Raw genomic sequence first — 26874 nt, forward strand, 5'->3', positions numbered from 1 at the left:
AAAGTATTGTTATGCCGACAAACTGCACCAGGCAGGATGCATTAACTGATGGATTCATCATAAAGACCTGTTATGTGTTTACTTGATTTTCCCACACCAGACATTGACCTGACCAGAGCCTCTCCTGTACCAGTAACCCTTCTATACCTGCACACACAACTATCCAATCCTCCAAGAATGCCTTCTACTGTTAACTGAAACAAGTACGAGTAACAGTCCATATTCTAAGGCCAAGATATTACACCCCCTTAACACAGAGAAAGAAACTTCACAGGACATGACTGAATGGTGCTGCAATTTCTGTGAGTGTAGACAATGTCTTCAGGTCATCAGTGATATCGTGTGATGGGCTCCAGAAAAAATTAACTCAGCCAAGGAAAGAAAGAAGGAGCAACAACGTTCCTGTAGCTACTCACTGCAGGTGGCTGAGTAGAAAAACAACTGACAGAACCAAAACAGCAGCCTGAGGCAGAGAGGATATTACTTACTGAAAAGTACTAAAAGTTTCTATTCTAATTAGCACTTCTTATAAAGTCAAAGTGCTCATGAAACCTTTCAGTCCTAAACAGTGTCTCTAAGGCTATTTGAAGTATCATTGTCCATCTGCAAAAGTGTCCAATCCCTGGATAGCTAAACTGCTCTCTCCAGTAATTTGACAGGCCAATCACCCTCCTACAGAAGGTAAAAGACAATTTGCAGCCTGCCATGGCTTTATAATTATTGTATTTTGACATATTGTAGCAAACTCAAAAAGGTTTTGCCTAAATCAAAGCACTGGCCTCATCTGCAGGTTCCTGTGATGAATGAAAACAAAGACAAATGAACACACTGGATACAGCTGTCCTCTTTAAAGACTAGCGAGAGAGCCCTTTCAAAGGCAGAAGCACCAGAGTGGAATGTCTGATGAAGGGTAAAACCTTGTCACAAACAAAATTCAGCAGGTCTCCTTCTAAAGGGCAGACCATCTACACTGCCTGAACTATGCCTGAAGAACATACTAATAGTGCTTCAGTGTCCCTGTCATTGTAGTCATTCATCAAACTGGTAGATTTATGTATTAAATTATGTTCTTTACAGTGAATGAAAAGCTATATATACACACTGAACTGGAAAAGACTTAACTGATACGAGTTTTACTATCTTGACACTAAGAATTTTCTTTTTCTTTTGGATTTTCAGATTCACTGTGAATCAGAAAAATATTTTTTCCACCAAAGCACTCTTAGCAACCATGAAAGACAGATTCCTTTCTCCAAGGAGTACTCTACTTTATTTAGGAGCTATAATGGACATAAGCAATTATATTTAAGAAAGATCAGAGAAAAAGGACAGTATGCCAGGGAGAGAGGGAAAAAAAGACATATGCCCATGACTCTTTAATCCACCATTTATTTAGCAAATAATTGCTTTGCCTCACACCAAACTTAATTGGCAATTAGAGCTTTCATGTGCTTATGTCTGTGAGCTCTCAGGGGCAGCTGAGTTGCCAAGAAAGCCAAAAATAAACCTTGTGAGAGATCATGGAAGTTCTTAGGATTCCAGTTAGCGGGATAGTATCCTGCATTTCTGCTGAAGTTAGGAGTGCTAATGCTTCCTTTGAAGGGTGACATCTAACCTCAATGACCATATCATTGACCTAGCTAAGGACTACCTTTCTTTAGGTACACAAATGGCCCAAATCGAACTTAATCTTCAGAGAAAGCCAAGCACCCAGAATCAAAGGATGTCTCAGAGCAATGGAGTTACAGGATTCATTTAGATATAGAACCTTAAACTGAATCCCAACCATTGCTCATCCACCATGCCCCTTTAGATTGAGACTAACAGACTAAGCCAATTAATTCCAGGGTCCCTGTTACTTGCTAACAGAGCATGTTTCTGGGATGCTGAAACCAAGTGATAAACACTATAAATCAGACTTCACCAAGACACTGCACTGAAGAGCTTTATATTCTAAATCTTGATGCAGTCTCCATCACCGGACACTGACAGTGTCAAAACTGACACTGTTACCTGTCAGGAAAGGGAGATGGCTATTGTTTAAGCTCTCAGACCTGTTCTTATACAAGTAATATAATCAGAGACCAAGAATATCTTTCCAGAAATGTAGTGATCCATTCTCAAAATGCACAGAACACAAAGCCAATGTGGAATCAGTAAAAGAGAACCTGACCATGAGGAGTGTCATCTGACTGGCTCATGATGCCAACCCATGCCTCAACCTGGAATCTGCCAGACTACTGTTACCTTTTCATATCAGATAGCTTTGTTAATTAAATTCCTAAACAAATAATAAGTGATTGAGAAATAAAAATCAGGGAAAAAATAGTTTCTTCCTGAATAAGAGCTGTGGTGTAAAGACAGTGAACAGAGATAATATATTCTTGAAATACAGAATGTGTTGCAAATGGCACCTTGATGTCTGTAATTTCAAGAGAATAAACACCTCACACTTATGCATGCAGAAATTGTTTACTACTGTTCAAAGCCATGATTTTTTATTTATTCCATCTTACTAAACAGAGATGTGAGCAATTTCATCAGATCCATTCATTTAATATTTATATCCACATTGATTCAAAATACAAACCCACAACTATGTAGTGCTTCAACCGTACAGATCAAGAATACACTAAATTTGTCTCTTTTCTTCAAAGCCAGGTGTACATGCAACATCTGGGTAGCTGGGATGAAGAGAAGACATCCCTTTCCTCTGAAGAGGCACCAGTGGATTACTAAGGTCATGCCAAAAATTTCTTGAATTTGGCATACTCATGCTAGACCAGCAGTGTTAATTGTAAAGACTGAAGCAATAACATTACAACTTATCCGTTCCACTCCTGGAATGTGATAAAACACATCCCTTAACATTTCAGTCTCAATTCTGTACCAGAAGCAATGATACAGAATCTCATCTGCCACAGACTTCCCACTGCAAACCAGCTGCCCACCAGCACCAGCTGAGTTGACACATGCTGAATTTATTATTAAAGCAGATTTCTTCTGGTCTCTGCAGTGAAGATGTTTAACCAACACTCAAGAACACCAATTCCTGCATTTAAGAGTTTTGCAGCTGCTGCTCACTCCTGATTTACAGTCTGACCTACATCCAGTGCTCAGGCTTCTCCTCTAAATGTGTAACTGATCTTTGTTTGTGCAGCTTTCAGTGAGAAGTCACTGGCAGCTCATAGGCTTCCTCATTTTCACTCACATATTACTGGCACATGCTGGACTCCTTCCACACAGGATAATATCTTGCCTTAAGTGCCTGACTTGCTCCCCACCACGCTTCTGTAATAAACTGGTCCTGAAATTGTGACCTGTTACAAAAACCTATTATAAGAATTTAAAATTAAAATTCTCACTTTGCACTGCAAAGTTCTCTCCAAAGATTACACTGGAATGCTCACATTCCATCTCAATTTAACGAGATGTATAAGGATATGCTCCATTAGTTAAGGCATCTTTTACTGGTTTGCTTTGCTTGCAGGCACACGCTGCCTGAGTGCTATGAATGACTTCCCAGCACAGATTCCACTGGACTGGGAAGAGTCATTAATTTATTACTATTTACACAGCAAGTTTATTTATTCATTCATTTATTATTATTTACACAGCAAGTTTTACACCAGTTCTGAACAAAGAGGACCTCTAACACGTCAGCATCAACTTCCACTGCTGATCATTTTCCAGTCATCTCGGTCAAATTAGATTTCTTTGACTAATTATTATAGTCTCAGGATGAATCATAGAAATATTTATAGTTTATATTGTAATGAGATAGAGAAGATTTTTTGTAAGACCTGAAAAAACAAAGTCCCTTTTTCCAAGAGGAACAGAAGGATCCCAGGAAAACACTAGCACAAGATTTTTTGGTTGCTCCTACACAATCAGGTGATAAATGCAAACAAAATTTCTCAAAAATAAGTCAAGCTAATATCTAGCAACATAGTTCCTATTTACAAACCCTTCACTTTGATTTTAGCAAGGATTTTGTCTCCTCAGTTTGCAAATAATGAAAAAAAAAAGAAGACAGAATTTGGGGGGTGTGCACTTCTAAGCAAGCACCACTTAAACTGTCAAGGATTCAACTGACAAACTGGAGAGAAGCATCAAATGGGAGACCAATAGGAGCTTGAGTTATACTGAGAATATTCAAACCAAACACTTATCAGGTCATTAATGAAAATAGAAAATACAGGTTATACCAAGCTGGAGAAGCCTGGAAACATACTGGGTAACAGAATGGGAAAGCCTGGAAAAAGCAGATATAATTCAGAAGATAGAAGTCAATTGTAAAAGAAAAAAAAAAAAAAAATCTGCATTTATTCAACGATGCAAACAAAAGAAAGAACTACATTTGCTTTGTGGTAATCTAAGAAGTGTACAAAGCATACACAGACTGTGTGCCTGTCAACAACACACTTAGTATAAAGAGGAATACTGTATCAGGAACTGATTTTCGCTATTCCATTTAAAACTCAGCTGCAGCCTGCATCCTTTCAGATTTCCACACTTCCAGAAAAACACACGCAATTTGGATCTGAGAAGCAGCAACAAGTCAAATCTAGGAAAGAGAATGTTCAAGGAAAGGGTGAAGAACTGAAGCTGTCTCAACAGGATAAAGGTAAAGAAGTCAGTATGAAGTCCTCAAATACACTGAAGGTTACCAAAAGCAAACAGATGTTTGCCCTTTCTCCTTGAGGTGCCGAGAAAGGCAGTTGGAAGAGTTATGAAAGATGAGGGTGTAACAAATGCTCTAATTAGGCAGAGCAGTAAACTAGATCAGCTCTTGTACTCATGATCTTCCCAGCCATACTGACATTTACCCAATACAGCTAAAATCTGACACCCAAACTAACTCCCTTTACAGCACGGAAGTAATAATTTTCAGAAAACAAGATAAATGAACAACGTCACTTTCTAAATGCTAAAACTCTCCCTTTTCCCATTCAAAGATTTTAAGCATTTGAACAGCTGAGAGCTCCACTGTAATAACTGGTACAGAAACCAAATAAGGATTATTTCCAAGTGATACACTGGAGTAAAGCAGTACTGTTTTGTTGTACTGAGCCTCACAAATTGGAGAAAGAAGAGAAATAAATTAGAATCCACCGTTATTATTTAACAAATTTACACCATTTCTATGTACATTTGAGGCTATAAAGCAAAGCTTATGGAAAAATATTTAGTTAAGACACCAGAGCACTTTTAGCAAAGTAACACAGTTGATAAACAAAAGCAGACTCACCTTCCGCAATTCAATTGTAACTTCATTTCTGTGTCTTCTCATAGTCTGTTAAAAAAAAAAAAAAAAAAGTTTGTCAAGAAAATAGTATTCTGGTTTGGAATTAGCTGTTTCTAGTAAAAAAAAGTGCATTCAATCTATTCATCAAAAGACATGGAAAACTGTGCATAATTTATAACTCAAATCTTTTCTAGGAGGATGCACATGGTTTTTGCAATGTTGCTTTGGTTGGGTATTTTTTTGTTTGGTTGGTTTGTTCTCTTTTTTTATTTATCATACACCTTACAGAGAGCTTTGTCATAAATCACAAGAAGTATCCCAAAGGTACAAAATATCAACTTCCCCATGGAGTTTCACTAGAATGATTCTCCAGGTGTTTTCACTGAGATGACTCTCCAGAGTCATATGTGTAGACCATAGACAGCAGTAAATCAAGGTTAGACAAGCTCACATTCCCATATAATCACATTCATAACCTAAACACATAACCTTTAACAGTTCCCTGGTCAAAATCAATCATGACTGACAGAAGATGACTGAGCTCAATGCAACAAGACCAATTAGACTTGAAGAAAAAGCAAACAAAGTACTACAGTGGTACTGAGTCTCCTTAGGATCTACAGCCTAAACACTACAAAGGAAAACCGGCCCATAAGCATCTCAGCTCCTTAAAAATACTTACTGGACACTCAGAACACATTCCTGACAATACTGCTGCACCTCTCAGATAAGAGAGACCAGAAGACCGAGAAAGAATTTTAGCCTACTGAAGGCAATCTCCCTCAGTTCATTCAACTATCAGTGGAAAAGACATATACCATCTCATAATGCAATTCAAAGGAGAAGAGGACTGAATGACTGCTGGCAGTCCAGTAAGATCACCCACACTAACTAAAATTAGCCTTTTAAAATACTTTCTATGTCCTATCCTTGCTATTGACCTTCACTGCCACTACTGCATTCCTTTTGAGTTAGGGTAAATAACTCCCTGAGCAAAAAAGTTACCAGTGAAGACCAGCACTATACAGTAAACACCAGCACTCCCCATCAGACATCTGAGAAAACAATAAACATGCTAAAGATGAAACACAGGTAGAAAAAATGAACAGATTCCACACCATGAATATATACAGGACAACTACAATAGCTTCACTGTTCTCAGCCAGTTTGCACAGCAGTGCCATGGGGGCAGGGCTGCCACTCACTAGACCAGGTTGCTCAGAGCCCCATCCAGCCTGGCCTTGAACACTGCCAGGGATGGGGCATCAGCAACTTCTCTGGACAACCTGTGCCTGTGTCTCACCACTCCCGCAGTAAAGAATTGCTTCCTGAAATCTAATCTAAACCTACTCTTTTTCAGTTTAAAAACACTGTCCCTTGTCCTCTCACTATCTGCCCATATGAACACCCTCTCTCCCTCCTTTTTGTAAGCTGCCTTAAGGTACTCGAAGGCTGCAATGAGATCTCCCTGAAGCTGTCTCATCTCCATGATGAAATTCATTAAATTCTCCATGAAATTCATTACCTTGGGTTCACTTGAGAGTTAGGAAGGCTTGTCTTCCTGCCCACTGCTTGATTAACCAGCTCACTCAAGTAAACACGGACAACATTATCCTTTCACATCTACAGGGTTGAACCCTACTACTTTAAACAAAGTCCTCATTACTGTAAGAGGACACCAGTACTACAGTATCCACCAGCACTCTATGTTATATCCCCCTCTCATCATTTTGGTAAATCATTTGATACTTGTGACCATCTGAGCCTGCTCCAACAGCTCTGTATGATAGGAACTGGATAGCTGGGGAATGGGAGGGCATCGGATAGGTTCATTTGAACAAATGAAGAACCCAAGAAGTCATCATATGCAACTAGCAAGACCAGTCACTCAAATTTCTTGTTCTATTAGAATTTTATATTTGAATAATCTTAATAACTGTATCAAATTTAAAGACACCATACAGCCTGAAGTTTTTCAACACTTCTTCCTTCAACATGACAACTGCCTTCCAGTACTAAAGTGGGATACAAGAGAGCTGGAGAGGGACTTTTTACCAGAGTATGGAGTGATAGGACAAGGGGGAATGGCTTTCAGCTGAAAGAGGGCAGGTTTTGACTAGGTATTAGGAGGAATTCTTTACTGTGAGTTGATAAGGCACTGGCACAGGCTTCCCAAAAAAGTTGTGCATGTTCCAACCCTGGAATTGTTTGAGACCAAGTTACATGAGGCTTTAAACAACCTGGTCTTGTGGAAGATATCCTTGCCCATGGCGGGAGGATTGGAACTGGATCTCCAAGGCTCCTTTCCACTCACATCATTCTATAATTCTGTAATTCTGCATTTCAGTAAAAGAGTGTAACTAAACAATGTTGTAAAGTCTCCTTTTCTTGATCATTCTGTGTTCAAAACTCTTTACTGAACTTTTCACTAGCAACACCATCCCACTTTACCCTAAATCTTGTCTTTTATTCCTACTTATCTTAAATTTTGATACCCAATCATAATCAGTCAACTTGAGTGTCCACTAGAACTTTCCTCTTCAAAATCCAATATTGTATGCACTAAATTTGAAGTCTTAGTGATTTAACTGATGCAAAGCACAATTTACTTTTAGATCTGCTCCCCAATGACAATTTACTCATTTATCTATGCAAGAATACTCTAGAACACTTATATTGAACAGAAAAATCAGACTAAATCTATAGTTCTTTAGAGGACAATGATAACACTTACCACCTACCACTCTTCTGGAAGCAGGGCAGATTTAAGAAACACTATATGCTGTGTTCAACAGTTCAGGAGCTTGATATTCCTGGTTTAGAAAAAAACCCAAATACCGAGAAGTCCCAGGCAAGACATTATTACTCATTTCATCAACTTACTCTAAAACCTTCTCTAAGGATACTTTGACTAAAGATAGTTACTCAGAGTCAGCCATTCATAAAGTTGCTACTGGGAAGACTCCAAGCTTTTTTCTAAGGGCAAATAATTTGCTCAGATTTTCCATTAGGGTTTTATGTTTGTTTCATACTTCCATTACTTCAGTCTGTCTGATCCTACCCTATTACAAATCTGTCTCAACATTTTTTTACTTTTTTTCTTGTTTTTTATCAAGCTGGTCTTCAAAATATTTCACTACTCCATTACGGTTTTCACATTTAATGTACAAAAATCTCCCATCTTTTCCTCATTTAGAGAGCTACCACTCTTTAGAAATATTCATAACTCTGCAGACATTTTTGCTATCTGTACCACAGATTTTATGAGCTCTAATACTCTTTAGACAATCTCCATATTACCTGTTTTTTATCCTTTTAGCTGTTCTTTTGTATTTCATTTTAAACTTACTAGGAGTGTTTTCTCTTTTAAAGCAGCTCTGGTACATTTTCTTTATACCATCCTCCTTTAAAAGACAGTACAGGTTGATAACTGGGATATCAGTTTTAACTCTATGGAACCAATGACTGTTACCGAACAGTTTAGTGCCCCCCACTAAACTAAGGGCTCCCAGTCTTACAGAGCCTCCTGCTGGCACAACATCTTCAAAAAAAAAAATCAGTTTTTCAGGGTTATCAGGATCACCAAGAATCAGATACAATGTTGAGGCTAGAGCCTGCTGCAAGCACATGGGACTGAAATTGCCAAAGAGCCTGCAGTGCATTCTGGCAGTTAAACTTGGTTGCCATGGCTGGATCATGAGCAGTGCTCCTTGTTTGAAGCCTGCTGACACTATTTCTAACCCAACACTTCATGTCCCTGACACATAAGATGACTGCTGCATATCAATGTGCTTAATTCATACTTGTCAATTGTGGCGATTACAGTACATGAAAAACACATGAATGCACTTTACATTGGCTTGATCACCTAATTTTATTCATGCTTCTTACTGAGGATTTCACCAGACTGTTGCCCAGCTTGATTTTCTCCTCTTTACCATTGGAGCTGATACACTAATGACAGATTGCTCTATGGTAAGACTCTGAATGTCCGCAATATAGTCATCCTTACCTTGAAAGACCTAAAACATATTTCAACTTCATCCAATTACAAAAAATGCAGGTATATATATATATATAGCACCATATTCTGCATACTCTTGCTGGACTTTTAGAAGCTTTATTTTAAAACTTGCAGACCAAAAGGCATAATTTCCAATCTTATGTGGTGGGGTGAGGTGGGGAGAGTGGGACAGGATATGACAGGAAGATTGACAAAGCCCAGATTTTACTCTCCAAAAAACAGACCTAAATTATTCAGACGATTTTTTGTCCTGATTTGCCACTTCTTTGAAGTATTTAAAGCTTGTGTTTCAGATTAACCATTTTAGAAATACAGCAGGTCATCAGCACCTTCCTACAGACTCAGAACAGACACACATATAATGCACTAGCATATAAAAGAAGCAGTCTTAAGTACCACTGCTAGCTTCCTTTCAAGGAACCATTACCACTGTAAGCAGAATAACACATTTTTACAACACCTGCAGGACCCAGCATGTAGGAAACTGATAGGTATTTACAATGGATTTACACTCCAATAGAAAAGCTAAACATTTTCCCCAGCTAATACAGGTCAGATAAGACAAACAGAAGAGACAAAATTATTCTGCAACTTAACCTAGAGTTCATTCTCAGGTTCCAGGCTGGGAGGACATCTGCTGAAGTCTATAGATACCAGATAAAGCCTAGCAAGAGGTTACCAGTGGATCTAATACAGGGTTTGACATCCACAGCTTCTGACTATGATCACATCTCAACATAATGTGCTCAAACAAGTAACTTCATGGAACACTGAAACAGAACACCTCAACACTAACCCCCAAGCCAAGGCTGGACTGTTTCACTGGATAAACAAAGAGTCTCCAAATCTCAGGGAAAACACAGCACAGGCAAAATCCTACAAATCACAAAATAACAACAGCTGCAGCATCTGAACCATGAGGACACTCCTAAACACAAGGTATTAATGCACTGTGCACTAAGTGCAAACAGTAAAAATTAGTAACTGCCAGTCAGCATTAAAAAATAAGAACACAACACTTATCAAGCTGTGCTACAACATTACACCTCAATCGTTATACATGACTCAAGGCAGACTTAAGTTCATAAGGCTTCTGTAACACAAGATTTCTTTTCCCCAGTTCACCATATGTAAGGAACAATTATTTACCACTATGTTTGACAGGCTGACATGACCACAGTAATGCACCAAGTATTTTAAATCTTGTTACAAGTCAAAAGTAGACATTGAGCAGTATTTATAATTTCAAGTTCCTCAGCATTTTGTTATTTTATAAAATAAAGCATAAAAACCCCCAAAAGATCTGCTAGATGTTGTTGGATAAATTAGTGTTTCATTTCTATCCTAAATTTCTGAATATTCTTCCAAAGTCAGACACAAATAGTTACCTATGAAAAATCACTCCTCATCACCTTCCACTTGAAGGAAAAATAATTCCTAGTTCCCTCAAATCTGAAATTAATTTCATATGCCAAAGAAGAAAATCACTGGACACATTAGGGTTGCTGTGTTAAGGGCTGGAAGGGCACTTTGCTTCACTGTGATACAAGGAACAAAAAAGCTAAGCTGAAAAAAGACAAGAGATTTAAGAGACACTAGACCTTAGGGGAAAAAAAAAAGGAAAATGCCATCGTCCCTGTGAAACTGCTTTTGACACACTCAATGGGCAGAAGGAACACAGAATACAGCTGTCCTCATCAGATCAGTGTTTCGGATCTCTCAACAAGATGACAAGAATCTCAAAAGTTCAGGTTCAGCCACCTGAGGCAAGGGGAAATGTCTTCCTTATTTTTCAGTTGATACTTCTTTTATGACAGAACACAAAACTGCATCAAACTCTTGATATCAAAAATCAATGACCTCTGAAATTCTGAATTACCAGCATAAGCTGTACCACCAGCAATTCAAAGAATTACTTCTTAGTGACCAAATATTTGGAAACCTTTCACCAAACCACACATGCCACCCAAGTAACATTCATGAAACTGCACATCAGGGTGCACAGGATGTATGTGCGCATTATGTGTTAAAGAGCCAATACTACTCCTGTCACAGTGCCACTTGGTGCCTTACCATGGAGCCATGCAGACCTTTCTGGAAAAAAAGTATTACTTTCAAGTGTTGAATAACATTGAGATTCTATGGTGATAAGTCTAACGAGCTTTTCGAACCTTTGTTTAATATAAAAAACATTTAACTGCATAATACATTAAACTACATGAAAAGGCGACCCATTCTGTAGTAAAAAAAAAAAAAAAAAAAAAAAATTAAGGAACCCCAAAACCAATCAGCTGTACTTGTACATGAGGACAAGATAACATTTTTCAAAATCCTCTGTAGTAAAGTGTTGTACTGGGGAGGGGGGTGGGGGGAGGAACAAAACTCCAAACCCTACTACAATTATACAAGGCTGCAGGAAAAGAAATCAAGCTAATCCAAAAGGATAATAACCACACCTTAGACAAAGTAGTCAGAATAGTAATCTACTTCATATCTAAAAATCAATCTTAATTGATCATAAACACTTTGAAATTCCTTAAGTATATAACTTTTGGAGTCACAGAATTCTGGACACTGGGTAAGATAACTTTGCCAGTTTCAGTACAAATCAGCAATCCAAAACTATTTAAATGTATGGGTGATACAACTAGTCAGAAGGTCAGGTCATTACATTTAATTTTGTATGCTGGGATACAGAATCCTTACACAAAATTAAAAATTAAGTTTCATGTACAGGGTGCTTAACAATGTAGACTTGCTGCACAGAAAAAATAATCAAATGCTGCAACAGTAAGTGGTATGAATTTTAATAATTTTAACCACTTTTAGCTATACCAATTGTGTCAGAAAGAAGATTAAAGCATAACCAGAATTTAACAACTAAAAATCTATCCACCATTGTAACAACATAGGGAGCTCGGTGTGGTGAACATCCTGAGCATCCACCTTATTAAGAGGGATACCTCGGCAGTGTCAATTTTTAATCAACACATTCAGACCACTTCCATTACAACTTGAGCAAGCAAGTCCACAAACAATCAGAAATGAAGAGGCAGGAAACAGATGTTTTTATCCAGGCAGCACATCAATAGTGCCAGCTGCCCCACAACCAGCTAGCTGCCTACTCCCACTCTCCTGCAGGCCAGCCAGCAATATCAGCCTCGAGCTAGCCCACGGAAGTGGGAAAGCCAGAACCATCTTGACAAAACTGATGCATTAAGTTTTAGCTATCATATTTTTCACATTCTGTACCACATTAGTACATAACTCCAAACTTCATATAAAATTATAGCAAGTTCCCATCACAGTTCAGTTAGACAAAACAATCCTTTTCCAGCCTGAGAACCAAAGACACCATTGCAGCTTCAGGCCCAAAAAGTGTAAACAACAGTGAATTGAGGAGAGCAGTCTGGGAGGATGGGACTTCATAACCTCAAGCTGTAATTGGACAATTAAACCCAATATGTAATTGGATGAAAACTTACAAAAGTGTGAAAATTCTTTTCACGCTTTTCTAAGTTTTGGTCCAATTACATATTGGACCCATCATCCATCTTGGGTGGAGCCACAGCTGGGCTCTTGCACTGCCCAAGGTGTATCCTTTGAAGGCCTTTTAATAAATACCTACTTTATTCCTTTAACACTGTCTAGCCCCTCTTCTAGGTAGCCTCTCAAGGCATTCGAACACCACAGCCCAATGTCAGCTTTGGCTATCCTGTGGATACACAAGTTATGTTTCTTGGAATTTTAGTAAGATGTTAATTTAATTCCTTTGAAAATTCAATTAAATGGAGAGAACAAATTCACTGACCAACTCTATCTTCTATGAATCTACAAACAACATTAAATTATTTATTTCTGCTTTTGTCTCTCAACATTATAGAAACAGGTCTCAGAAAATCTGAAGTTACATACTTAGAGGAAAGAGCTACCTTGAACACATAGCTGAGTTAGTAAAGCAGCTTGATTAAACATACAGGGAGCCCCGCTAGCTTAGCATTTGCAAGTCAATTCTAGACTACTTCCACCTGTCTAACTGAAAGAAAAATCTGGCCCAGTTCCAACAGCCGGATTGAATTTAACAAATGCCTTCCCTCTTGCATACGAGAATACCCTTGAGTACAATTTTTATACTTCACAACATAGGTGCGGGTGCAAGGCAGTAAAAGGTGATGTTTGTATAGATGAAGTAAACACTGATCTTTCCTAGAAATTGCTTTACTGGCCTTTTTTCCCCTATTCCTTCCCTGACACCTCTTCAAAAGTATGAATTACGGCAATGCACTTGAAAATGCAGAAGCCTCAGGAGCCAGGCTGGTTTGGGGCAGAAAAAATCCAAAACAAAATGCATGTTTGTATAAAATTGATTAGATGATTGTCAGCTGCCTATCTTTGGTTAACATCAGAAGCTAAATATTTGTCATTTGCATAGGCATATAATTAGTACGTGTAAAGTTGAGGCTTAAACTGATGATACTTGTTCTGATAACAGCTGGCTTCAGATAAAAACAAAGACTAAGAACACTGATGGGAGGTGACATGGCTGTTCTACCTGTTCATACTTACGAAGTGCATATCCCTTACTCCAAGGATTGCAAGTATCTCACAGTACATGAGGGAAGAATTCTGGGACTTTATCATGATGATCTGAACACAACTACTTAATCACAGCTGGAGGAATTAAAAACAATGATGCTCTGGGCACCCATCCCATCTAGTCCTTTTGGACATACAGAAAGACTTGACATCCATGCCAAAGTAAACCACATGTTTAGACCAAATTAACCCTTCTAGCTAGGTTTATTCCCTTACTCACAAGCATCATGGATTATTAGCCATCTTTTTTCCCCCCAACCAGTGTATATTCTAGGCAGACTCTTCTTCCCCAAGCCAAATTTTGAGACTTGCCTAATTACCAAGTGCTCCTATATAAAACCCTAAATTGTCCTTCTAAGAAAAAAAAAAAAAGATATTTTTTCCCAGTTGTATAGACTACAAAGTTAGAACAACTACAATTCCAGCTTTGTTATCATACCTCCACATTAAATTATGCTGACCCAGTTAAAAATTCAGGCAGGGGGCATGGATTCCACAGTACAAAGCAGCCAAAAAACCTTAAAATGTGTCTGTACCTTGATCTGATACTCCAAGACAGTTTTATTTCATCTGATTACTATTTGACCCAAAAGGTATTTGCTCCTCTTTTAGGTAAATATTCTATTATTTTGCAGAAGGTATTAAAACTTAGTTGAGATTCCCTGTGTGTTGCAGGACCATAATATTTTAAAGTTTCCTTTTGGCTTGTAACATTTAACAGTACTAGGTACATTAAGAGCAGAGTGCAGTATTTATGCTACTGAATCTTATGCCATGATCCATCTGGGACCTATGTTCCTCAGGGCTAATAAAGGCCACTAAAAGAAAACTAGCTCTTTCGCAGTTGGAGCTGCCACACTTTTTTTTTTTTAACCCCTAGTTTGGGTCCCCTGAAATTAAGCCCTCCTGTCCTCTGTTAACTAGTCTGCAGCAAGATAATTCAAGCATCTGAACCTGGCTAATCTCAGCAAACTGGATGAATGATAGATCTACTGTAACTCTTTTACTTAGTGGTGGGTAGCGACTCACTGAAGTCAGATTCTCAGGTCAATATGGAAAGCCACAAACCTCCAATTATTACTGCTCATGATGCTGACCCACCTGAAAGCCATGTGGAAGCAGACAGAGCTGCCCATCCATATTGTCTGCTTCTACTGCTCCAAAAGCAATTGCTACATTTATTTCTTACCAGCTCTTTTGTAAGGATATTCTTCAAGGTCCCGATATCCTCTCTGCAACTGTCCAACCTCCATACTGACCTACTATCACCAAAGAAGTGAGCACTCCTGTTTTCATTCCCAAATGCCAATTACCCAGTTTACAAGTACAAACCTATCAAGCAACCCTCAGCAGACTGGAATTGAAGCAGGTTGGCTGCATTCAACACAAATTGCACCAATACTGGAATACAATGAACAGGTTATTCTATGTCACCTGGTTTGATATAGAATAAAAGAGCTGGAATTCTCTATTCAACATCAAAACTCAAAGAAGGAATATAAAATCCAGTCCATTTCCAATTAATACTGTTGTGTGAATCAAGGACATTATATCCTGCTAGAAGTTTTACAGGACTTCCATTTAGATGTAGATCTTAACACTGTTAATCACACCTTTACTGACATCAGACCAAAGACCACAATGCACCCATTTGGGCGCCACCTGAGGGCAAAATCAAGTTTTCAGGTTAATTCATCATCATCCCAAGACAAACTCACCACTGGGCAACAGCTGGTCTGCACCAACCAACATGTAGGCAGCAAGGATCACCAACTAATTCCAAGTACTACTTTTGACTGGTGGTCCTAAACGGATGAGGAATCTCTCCACAGAATGTCACAGAAAGCAGTGGTAATGCAGTCACTTGCCATCTCCATTTTGACACATGGTCTACCTTGAAAAACGTAACTGTGGCATTTGGTCATTTATGCTGCAGCCCAAAATAAACTCATGGATACCTGCATCGAGTTTTTCTTCTCCTCCTGTATCTTTTGGAAAGAGAAGAGCACAATGAATTTCACAAAGAAATGCCAGCTCTGCCCTATCTGAATACTGTAATACACCAAATAAACACCAAGAAGAGTGGAAACCAAGATAGTCTAATTACAAGTGATTCCTATCCATATTTTTGAAAGCTAGAAAATTAATGTTACCATAGGGTCAGGCATCAGAGACAGGACACTTGACAAAACACCAGTCGGTCATGAGCAAACAACATGTTTTATTGTTCCAAGCTCTCTTTTATAATAGGCAGTTCAAAACTCCCTGGTCTAGACAGCTCGTTGATCGCATCTTTATGCCCCCCAGATCCTGGACCAGTGATATGTTTGCAGCTTAGAAAGGATGATTGGGTAGAGCCCCTGTACCAACCCAGAGGCTAGTTTATGGAACTGGGCTGGGTTTCTTATTTATAAGTGGATTAACACCCAGTACAAGCCAGGTTGTACTGCGATATAATGTGGCAACAGATTAAGACTTCTTGACACATTAAATACGTACAAGGATTTGAGATTTGGTACTTTTATGTTACAGGAATATGCTTTTGCCAGTACACAAACTTCTGAAAAGGTAATTAGTTATTTAGCTTAATTGCATGAGTGTAGGAATGTATCCTTTGTTGATGGAGTAAATAGGTTAAAAGACACCTCATAGAACCTTAAGAGACTTCACCTCAAACTTAAGGATAGCTAACTGGACAAAAGCCAAAACATCACACCTAAGAAATTCACTAGAAAAAGAAGAGAACAAAAGAAGTAATCACTTCTATGGAGTGTTTTAGCAAGAGCGAGAACCTCTTACCCTAGCTCAGTTTTTCTCTGTAAAGAGCTTTTATATTTTGCCTTTTATTAAAACTTTTTGTTTCCAACGCTGTCACAAGAACCATCCTCTTCTATTATGCCACCTGAGGTAGCTGAGCTATCAAGAGTATAATGCTTATCTCCGAGAGCATGTAAGACCTAACTTAAAGAGAAAAAGCATTATATGCACAGTATAGTAAATGCTTTAGAGCTTCTTGGAAAGAGCATCTTAACCTGTCCTTGAGGGAGAACAAATGAAATACCTACGCAACTCCTTGGTCTTGCCTAAGACATTATACCCCTTCTATCCTGTTTCTAAGCAAGCATCCCTCACATCCCTTTTGAGCAAGGAAAGCAGCAGACCTATCTAGTCAAATGGAAAAACCCGACTGCCTGCACAAAAGACAAGGAAGCCCTTTTCCCTTCCACACTCCAGAAGACTAGCAGAGTCTGAAGAAGAGTCTAAAAGACCAACTCGGGTACAGTTTCATTTTTTTACTAATAAATGTTACCAGAAACCAAACCTACCACCTAATGCTACATTTCACACACAAAATCTCATACTCACTTGTATACAAGACATCAAAGCAGCAACATAAAATTAGGACCTCTCATGGTAACTAGGTGCAAACAACTGACTCAAATTTTGATCTTCAGATCAACATGAAGATTTGAATACTTTCAAAAGTAAAAACTTATATGAAATTGTAGATAACCACTTTCAAGAAATTAATTACAAAATTAAGTGTTTGGTCAGAAAGGCTTCCCAGATTTCAGAGGCAAACACTGGAAGACCAGAGATTCTTAAGCATGTCAAATATTTATACTAGTTTCCTTTAGAAAGAAAAAGAAAAAATCATACAAGGCTAAATACTAGCCAGATATCTTCTTGAGCAATCTGTGTTTCAATAAAGACACTCCCTTTATAGATACTTAAGCAGTCTTTAACTGTAATACCAAACTACCTCAGATGATCATTGTATGAATGCATGATATATTTATAAACACCTCCTGTGGTGAAGTGGGGCAAAAAAGTTTTTTAATTCCATCTATAAGATGGGGAAATAATTGCAATTTGCATACATTCACAGGATGCCACGAAAAGAAACAAAACAATAAATCAAGTCCCTAGAGAGCTAGACTATATTCAACTACAGCAGACTTTTTTGGTATATTACATGGCTCAAATGAAATCAGATTTTCTTTGCTGTTTTTTGAAAGATAAAATCAAAAGGCAAAAAAAATATTAAACATGTGCTAGCTGCCTAATTAATTCTATGAAGAGATCATTCTGCTCAAGATGCAAGAGAAAACAACAAACCCAGCTGACAACGCAAGAAGAAGATAGAGCACTAGGAATTAGAAAATACAGTCTGGCAACATCCCACAGTCTTATGAACCTTGTCAGCTGCCCTTTGGATTTAATAATTTCAGTATCCTGAATACTAGATGCTTCTACCTCACTTTTTTATGTGACAAACATAGAATCAATGTGCTTACATTACTTGAACATTTTGGGTATCATACTGCTCTCCTTGAGGATTCCTTCAGTTCTTAAAATTCCAATTTATACATTCTTCCATTTCAAAAAAAAAGATGCTGTCACACTGATTGTTCATGTCAGTGGTCCTTTAATGCCTCTTCTCGTCTGGAAGGTTGCTCCCCAGCGGTGTTTGATCAGTGCTGTGAACACCACAGATGCTTAGTGCACACCTGGCAAACAGTGGTTAACAGGATCCTGATGAATTGCAGCAGGGCTCTCTCCTGATGTGGAAAGCCTTCTGTATCTGGCTAAAAGTCAAATTTTTATTGCAGAGAAATCACTACCACTGACTTTGCACCTAACATTACAAGTGCACAGAAAGAAGTGAGAGGCTGTGATACCAAAAAGCTGCATACAAAAAGTATTTGCTGATTAGGGTGACTTCAGTTACCTCGGGAAGACACAACAACACAATCTCTGCAGAATTTCATCAACCTTCTGACTTACATTATAACTGATTAAGAAAAGGCAAGGACTGGCACTCTAAGAACTGCTAGAACACTCTAAACCTGAAATCTTACACTCTACCTGGTCAGGAATCCCCTACTGCACCTCAGAAAACCTGGGCACAAGCCACGCTAGCACCCCATGCGACTGACCACCTTCTTCTCCTAGTACAGATGAGCCCTATGTCCCACACCAGTAAGTTTGCAGTGGGGCTTGAACACTCAATAAAACACATCTCCATTAACCCAAGTCTTGAAAGGAAGCTGTTTCTCCAAACTGATTTTGAGAATCACTTATTCTACCACCACCTCCAAAGTCCACCTGTTCCTGAATCTGACAGTAACAAAGTTTAAAAATGCTCAAGAAGAGGTCCTCAGCTGACAAGACATGACAGAGTATGAGGGAAATTAGTAATCCAGTAACAGGTGTTTGAATGAAGAAGATAAAAATTTGTCTCCTGTTCTGCAGACACTAGTACATTATATATTCCTATTTTGTACTTGCTGTACTTCTTAAATACACACAAAATCAAGTTCAAAGCCGACTGCAACATTTGCTTAGCCTGAGAAAGGAGACAAGTGTCAGGTGACCCAGAGGAGCCTCCCCAGCAGATTTAATGGTGTTAATCTGATTGTGAAGGGATAACAATCCAACAGTTAAATACCACTAGACAAGATATTCCTTCTCCCCTTCACACTGACCTCTTTGAACTATCACTGGTCTTCTCCAGATGTGAAGGGCTAGCTCAGGAAGCTAAGGGAGCAGAAAATTAAAGAAACATGAAGAGCTTTGGTTCTTCATGAGTTCACAGACAGTGACAGTTCTGATGAAGGACTAACTTTGGAAGATACCAGTGCTTGTGACTACCCACATCAAATTTTGTGAAATAGAATAAAAAACTCAGTTTCTGCTATTATATTAGTAAGCAGGAATGTCAATTCAGTATCAGAGTTTCCCACAGCAGGTATTTTGGAAACAACTGACAGACCCTATTATTGGAAAAGATACAGGTTTTGGACTTCTTTTTCAAATCAGGTCAGTTGATAATTTGTCTTTACTACCTGATGACACAACCTATTATCTACTAGTTCATTGCCGCCTCTAGCCTGTTATAAATTAGATGCCTCATTCCACTTCTAACTCTACAACAAACACAAATCTGATCCAGTTATTTGTAGTTGCTGCATCTTCCTAATTGCCGTCTTTTCATATAATGCAGTTTGAAATGACAAAACATTCTCCTTAGATATGTGCTGGAACTATACAATTATAAAAGCCTTAAAGAACTTAGGCAAAAAGTAGTTAAAGAGCCCTTAAAACTAGTCTGACTGTTACACTGCTACCAGCTGTGACCAGATTTCAATATTCTACAAATTAAAAATTAATCCTTTCACAACAGAAACTTTAGAGATACCAGTGCCACTGCTATAGTGTTAGAAATACACAAGAATGAAGAAAAACAAATTCTGTAATTACAGGAAGATTACCAGAGGCTTGGTATATCACAACAGCAAACAGCAGTAACTGGGCCTCAATACAGCAAGCAAAGATCCCAATCAGCTTATGAAGATTATGTTCATCACAAGATACCATCTCCAAATCGCATTCTCCACAGGTATTTTGGAAATAAACAATGATTTCCTAATATATGTGTGTATTTAAATCTTTTAAAATGCAATGTATTCGAGTGATTTTGAACCTCACGGAAAACACTACACAGTACATCTAAATGGACTTATTAGGTGTTTGCTTTCTGCCAAGAGTCACAAACATTTCATAGTGTTCAACCATGTACTTGTAGACTAAAGCTTAGAAAATTCTGCAGCAATAGCAACCAAGGAGGCTTCCCACACCTGTACCTTACTTCTTATCCATGTACTTCTTTCCAAGGTACAAACACGTACACTTTTATTCTCCCAAGAGTATATATACTGGGTTTAAAGGGTAATAAAGAAGCAACTGGAGTTAAAAAAAAAAAAACTCTGCATGAGAGTACTGAATCTTGTATGTCCCCAAAAGGAAGTTACCTGCCACCTGTGTTTTCACTTTACCTACTGAGACTCAACAAGTCAGTGAACCTTACAGCAGGTCCACAGTACCTTAAACCCACCAAAACCAGCTGTTAAATCCCTACTCCCTTCTGGTATCCTCTCTCCTGTGCCAAAGTGAAATGCAGAGAACTCACCAATCTGTACTGTGAAATATTGAAAAAAACTGCATTGGTACAAAGTTGCTAGGAGTAACAAGATTTCTGTGACTGCTACAACACTTATTTGTTTCATGAAGCCTTGGAGGGGAATATGAGGAGACAGCAAAAACTCTGCTTAGTGCACAGAACAGCACCCAGAACTGAGCTGGCAGCCATGTCCACTCATTTGCTAACACTGTGCAGGTACGGAACCTCCACTGCAAAAAGGCTTTGACACTTGACCGGAACATGGCTTTAAGCCAGTCCAATTCCAGATGCCCAGAGACTGCAGAGATTTGGCCTCCCCAGAACAATGTTCCTTTGCTCACAAAAAATTGATTGCAGCATGATTGAAAAATGGGACTGAATTCAAGCATCCTCAAAAACTAGATCCTCACTGTTAGCAACACAGGAGCAGTAAATACAATGAATCTGCCAGAGCTGATGACTGAGATCTAGGCTAAGCCCACTTTCTTTCTCTGCCTCATTTGGGGTGAGAATGCTGGAAGTACAGAATGAAAATGTATCCATCGAAGTTCCTGATCCCAAAGGTGATACAGACTTAAAGATCACACAACTGCCTGTAAGTGGGAAAAAGACAGCAGTGACCAGGACTTCAGAAACTAAAAATCAAATATAGCAGGAATACAGTGAAAGATGACAGAGTGGCTACATTTCCTTTTGGCAAATGGCCCTCAACAAATCACAGAAGGATAACCCTACAGCCTAACCAACAGAAGATCAAGGACTTGTCTTCTTTTGACTTATGACTAGGGGTATGACAAGAATACAAAAAGGAAATGTTAATCCCAGTCATGGAAGTGTTTTTACATAATGTTATTCAGTTTATAACTCACTAACTGCTTTCTTTCTAGGTTTTGGATTTCTTTCTCTAATTGGTTGTTTTTCTTTTAAATGAGTGCACATAAGAGTTTTAATTTAGTATGCACTTTGCTAATTTCATGACCACACAGTCTCATTATATCACACACAAAAAAACACCAGCAAGTCATGCAGACATCCCTACAAATTATAACACCTCTGCTTATCAAGACTTTTTCCTCAGTTTTAGTCAGGGATGCTGACTAATCCTGACAGAAATAAACGGGCTGATTGTTTGATCCATCACCTTAAACATCAGAACTGTGAGTCAACAAATGGGTGCCTGCTACTGTAATAAACAATAAGCAACATTTCTAATTCAAAACATTGATGGAGTAAATAATGATAGGAAGGATGTTTCTTAGCAAAGAAGGAAGCTGAAGAACTGCAAAAGTCAGAAGATGCAAATTAGGTTTTCTAAAATCTAAGCTAGCTTAGATATCAATATAAACAAATAAACACAGTTACAGTGAGTGTTACAAATTAAGTGATTGCAACTGTTTAATTCTGTCCTGTGAAGCCTCAACTGTACTGCAATAATTAGTGCTGGACATTTAGGGAAAAAAAAACATCACTGAGACTTAATACTCATGTCCACAATCAACACAGGAAAGCTTTCTTATTTTATCTGTAACAATTCAAAAACCTCTTTCACATCTTAGAAGAACACAGAATTCAGAAGGCTGTGAGGAGAGAACTGGCAGTTGTTTGTCCAGATGAAGCCATGAGTGCCTTGGCTCCTTATTGATCAGCTCTGCAGGTTGAGGTTAACTTTGTCCACTGCTAATCACATGTAGTACCTATAAAAATAAAATATCTCACTAATTAAAGAACGAACAGAAACTCACATTCAGTGAAGAACACTTACCAAGTGGTAAGTATTTGATACTGCTATTATCCCTTTTGAGGACTAAATATATTTCGGAATATTAATACCCCAAAATCAAAATTCCAGTTCAGTATCAACAACTTTACCTCCCTACAAGAGGAAGACAACAAAGAGGTATGGAACTTCCACCCAAACTTGAAACTAGAAAAAGCAGAATGAACCTCTACAGGTCAAAGATTCAGAACCTTTGATTTCTGCTCAACAGATCCGTTCCTTTACTCTTAGAAAACCACAATGGGATCCATAGCAAAATCCAAATGTACTTACCCATCTTTTGTTTCCCTTAAAGTTGCATTAAGAAAAAGCAAAGACAATTATATGTCCCAGCAAACCCAGTAATAAAATACAGGTTAAGTACAAATTAAAGGAGTAAGTATTTTGGTCTGCCAGAAGAGTCTGTTCCCGGAGGGGATCAATAGCAACTCTTAAGTATTTAATAGCAGTCAAAGGAAGATTACTAAAGAATGTGTTCAAGCTTGATGTGTTCAAAGGCAATGACTGTCTCCAGGCAGAAGGTGACTCAAGTGCAACTGTTTTCAAACTGAAGCTGAGACGGTACAGCTTTGAGTATTTTAAATTTTCCAAAGGATATAATCTAGATATCAGATCATGATTTATCATGTCATCATTCTAAATACTTCATTTCTCTCTGGTGGAACTTGACAAAATAAGAAGATGTAGATCAATGCCAATGAAAGCACTGTTGCCTCCTGATGTCCAAAGATGAGTAGAGAAAAGTGGAGGCAGGATCTCTATGTCAAACTCTTTATCGCAGTACAGGGAGCAAACCAAGTGTATTTAATTGCTGACAGTTGAGAATCAGGTATATTCGATTTAGAAAACAAATACTTTGTGAAGAGCCAGTAACTTTGACTACATAGAGACAATCTGCGCAATCAGCAGGCCAGTCTGTGTACCAGTTCCTCAAGAGAGGCACAGTACCTAATGGCAATTATATAGCTCTGCTGTGCTCATTCGTTCTCCACTCTAATCTTAATTTACATTGTTTTACTTTTAGAGGCTTAAGTTAGATAAAGTTTACTCCAGAAGGGTACTTCTAACATGAACTTTTAAATACCCAAATCAGAAAAGAGTCAAAAAGGATGTTTAGTAGAAAATATCAGACATTTAACACAAATTAAACTGTTTTGAAAGACACTGAAACATTTCCAATCTTTAACAGTCCTTTACATGAAACTAAATTTCATTTTAGCATATCTCCATGGGTATACAACTTTAAAACACCTCTGCATTTTATCTACTTGTTAGTGCAAACGAAGTATGTTACCTAGGTTTTAACCCTTTTCAAAAGCAGATATGACAGCTTTAACTACATTACCATTATTGGAGCTCTCCACCAGTCTTAGGCTCAGCCACAGAAAGGAAATCAGTCAGTACACTGGAAGGCTGGGATATACTTCTCCATAACAGCAAATACACTACTCCAAAATAATAACTCCTCTTCAGGGGGAAATGAGAGCTAAGCTACCTTAGCTGGTCTGGCAGAAGTAATCTCAGCAAAGCTTAGGCAGTCCATTCTCTCCTTCCTCCCCATGGAGGCAGATATTTAATTCCCCTCATCTTGAGCGTGCTATAATATAAGCAAGCGTGGATGACAGATCAGCTCACACTAGGCATGAACATACCTAACCTTTCCCTGTTTAGAGCTCTGATGGATTCAGGCCAGTTACTGAGAAAGCAGCAACAAAGCCAGTAACCAATACGGAGGGATGAGACAAGGACAAAATGAATGAGGAGCAGCAGGAAGGGCCTCACTGGATGAGAAGAGGAAAAAGAAATGCACCACGCCCCCTCCTTACCCTGAGAAGCTACTGCTAAACAGAAGGATGGGCCATTTTTAGTTACTTTCTAACGTTTACTAATGTTAGCCAGAAGTGTTGGAAGTTATGTACTCCTTACATGCAAGGTTTTCTGTAAGAAAGACTCGCTGATGCAGTCTTAAATAAAAATTAAAGATTGCTTTACACTGCGAATGTCATCTTAAAGACATTGCTGCTGCTAAGCCTGACCTGCATAAAATTGTCTCCACCCAAACAATAGCAGCAGAACTGTGAATTCTGCCAAAATACAGAATGTGCTTTCAGAGCACTAAAATTCCAGTCTACTGATTACGGAGTAAAGTGATAAAATCAACAGAACCATGGAAAACACTCTCAGGTGAAGTCAAAGTAATCCGACACATATTTAGGTTTTCACTCCAGCGAATCCTAAGCCGATTTCAATTCTAGCCTGATTTCAGAGCTCCCTCCCCCTTCCTTTCCTATTACAGAAACTTAAATACGAGATTTGGGATTTCCTCTTTCAGTTGCGAGTAGAAATGAAGATGTGTCCGATAATGACACGCAGATTCGAAGACCTCTGGAACATCTCTGGGGACTAAGCTCCCAATAACCCTGAAACTCTCAAATTCGGGGTAGTAAGCTACTACCCCATTAGTCTTACCGAGTACCGCACTCCTTCCCCATTTAGACGCAGATGCCCAGGAAACCATTACTGACGTGCCTACCAGCATTTGAAAATAAAGTATAAAAACTGAAAAGAAGAAAGGGGTTGATACAAGAAACAAAACGGGCCAGCGCAGCACACCGCAATCAGGCTCACCAGAGCGTGGGAGCGGTCCCCGGCACGGCAGGGGCCTCCGTGCGCGGCAGCGGCACCGCGGGCCGAGGGCAGGGCAGCCCCGAGCTCCGGCGGAAGGGCCGCCACCGCCCCGGGGGGGCGGCACAAAAGGCGGCCGGCACCATTGTCCGGGGCCCCATCCGAGCGCCGGGCGGGGGAAGGCGGCGAGACGCGGAGGCCAGCGGCGTGGAGCGGGGAGCGCGGCGGGAAGAGACGGCGCCGCATCCCGCCGGCCCTGCCCGGGGCCCGCGGGCGGCCCGGCCGCGCCAACCCTTCCCCCGCCGCCGCCTCCGCCCCCCGCCGGCCGCGCCCGCCCGCATGACGGCGAAGAAAAACCCCCCCAGGCGTTCCCCCCGCCGCCTCCTCCCGCCGCGAGCGCGGCCCAGCCCGGCCCGGCCCCTCCTCCGCCGGCCGCTGGCGGAGGCCGGGCCCGGCCGGGGCCCCGCCGGCCCCACACGCACCTCCGCGTCGCGGCCCTTGTTCTTGAAGCTCTTGATGCGGTGGCTCTCCAGGCCGGTGGCGGCGGCGTTCTCGGCCATGGCGGCTCCTGCGAGGCGGCTCCGGCGGCTCCCGGCGGCGGCTCGCGCGAGGGGCGGAGGGAAGCGGGACGCGCTCCGTGACGAGCGCCAAGGGGGAAACGGGCGGGGAGGGGGGGGGGCCGCTGGCGCGCGCGCGCCGTTGCTGAGTGACTGGGAGAGGGGCGGGGGGGCGGGGAACGGGCGGTGCGAGCGCACGTGACGCGAAGGGCGGGCGGACGCTGTCCAATCGCGGCGCGGCGGCGCGGCTCTGGTCCCGCCCCCGCCCCGCGCGGCATTCTGGGGCGTGTAGTGCCAGCAGGCTGCGGCTCCGCACGTGGAGCGGCGGACCGGCCGCGGGGCTCCAGCTCGACGCCGGCGGGAGAGCCGAGGGCCTAACGATACTGTGCGCACAGAATCGCAGAACAGGTCAGGTTGGAAGGCACTACAGTGGGATATCTGGTCCGATCTCCCTGCTCAAGCAGGGCGAGCTGACAGCGCATGGCGCAGGATCGTGTCCAAATGGTTCTTGATATCTCCAGTAAAGGAGACTCCACAGTCTTCTCTCCAGGTAAATGTTCCAGTGTATGGTCACTCACACAGTAAAGAAGTTTTTTGTCATGTTCAGGTGGAGCTTCCTGTGCATCAGTTTCTGCCCATTGCCTCTTGTCCTATTGCTCAGCACCACCAAGCAGATCCATGCTCTTGGCACCCTCTCTTCACTCACTCATAGACACTGATGAGATGTCTCAGTCATCTCTTCTCAAGGCTGAACAGGGCCAGCTCCCTCAGCCTTTCAACACAAAAGAGATGCTCCAATCCCTTATTCATCTCTGGACCTGCTCCAGGAGCTCCGTGTGTCTCTTGTGCTGAGGAGCCCAGAGCTGGACCCAGCACCCCAGCAGGTGCCTCAGCAGGGCTGAGTAGAAGGGCAGGATCACCTCCTTTGTCCTGCTGGCAATGCTCTTCCTAATGCATTGCAGGATCCCACTGGTCTTGTTAGCTGTGGGATTTTCCCCACAAATGCACCCTGGAATGACCCCACTGGCATGGCTCATGCACAAAGTGGCCTCAGGCAGCTCTGCCAGCCAAGGCTGTGTTGTG

The 26874-nt window shown here is 40.4% G+C and overlaps 1 protein-coding gene across 2 annotated transcripts in view; it reads right to left on the reverse strand.

Annotated features, from left to right (window-relative positions):
- The window catches only part of KPNA3 (karyopherin subunit alpha 3), a 47098-nt gene extending 21249 nt beyond the window's left edge, over window positions 1-25849 (reverse strand). The window contains exons 1-2 of one of the 2 annotated variants that reach the window (XM_021528402.3): window positions 25717-25849; window positions 5252-5296 (exon numbers count right to left, since the gene is read on the reverse strand). In XM_021528402.3, the coding sequence (XP_021384077.1) occupies window positions 5252-5296; window positions 25717-25794 (123 nt within the window). In that variant the 5' untranslated portion in view covers window positions 25795-25849. Of the gene's footprint in view, window positions 1-5251; window positions 5297-25237; window positions 25514-25716 lie in introns of those variants that run through there. The other variant, XM_085577849.1, reaches the window with a different exon arrangement.
- Window positions 25850-26874: the final 1025 nt, after the last annotated feature.

The sequence above is a fragment of the Lonchura striata genome, chromosome 1, assembly GCF_050655825.1.
Source record: "Lonchura striata isolate lonStrDom1 chromosome 1, ASM5065582v1, whole genome shotgun sequence".
Taxonomy (NCBI): Eukaryota; Metazoa; Chordata; class Aves; order Passeriformes; family Estrildidae; genus Lonchura; species Lonchura striata.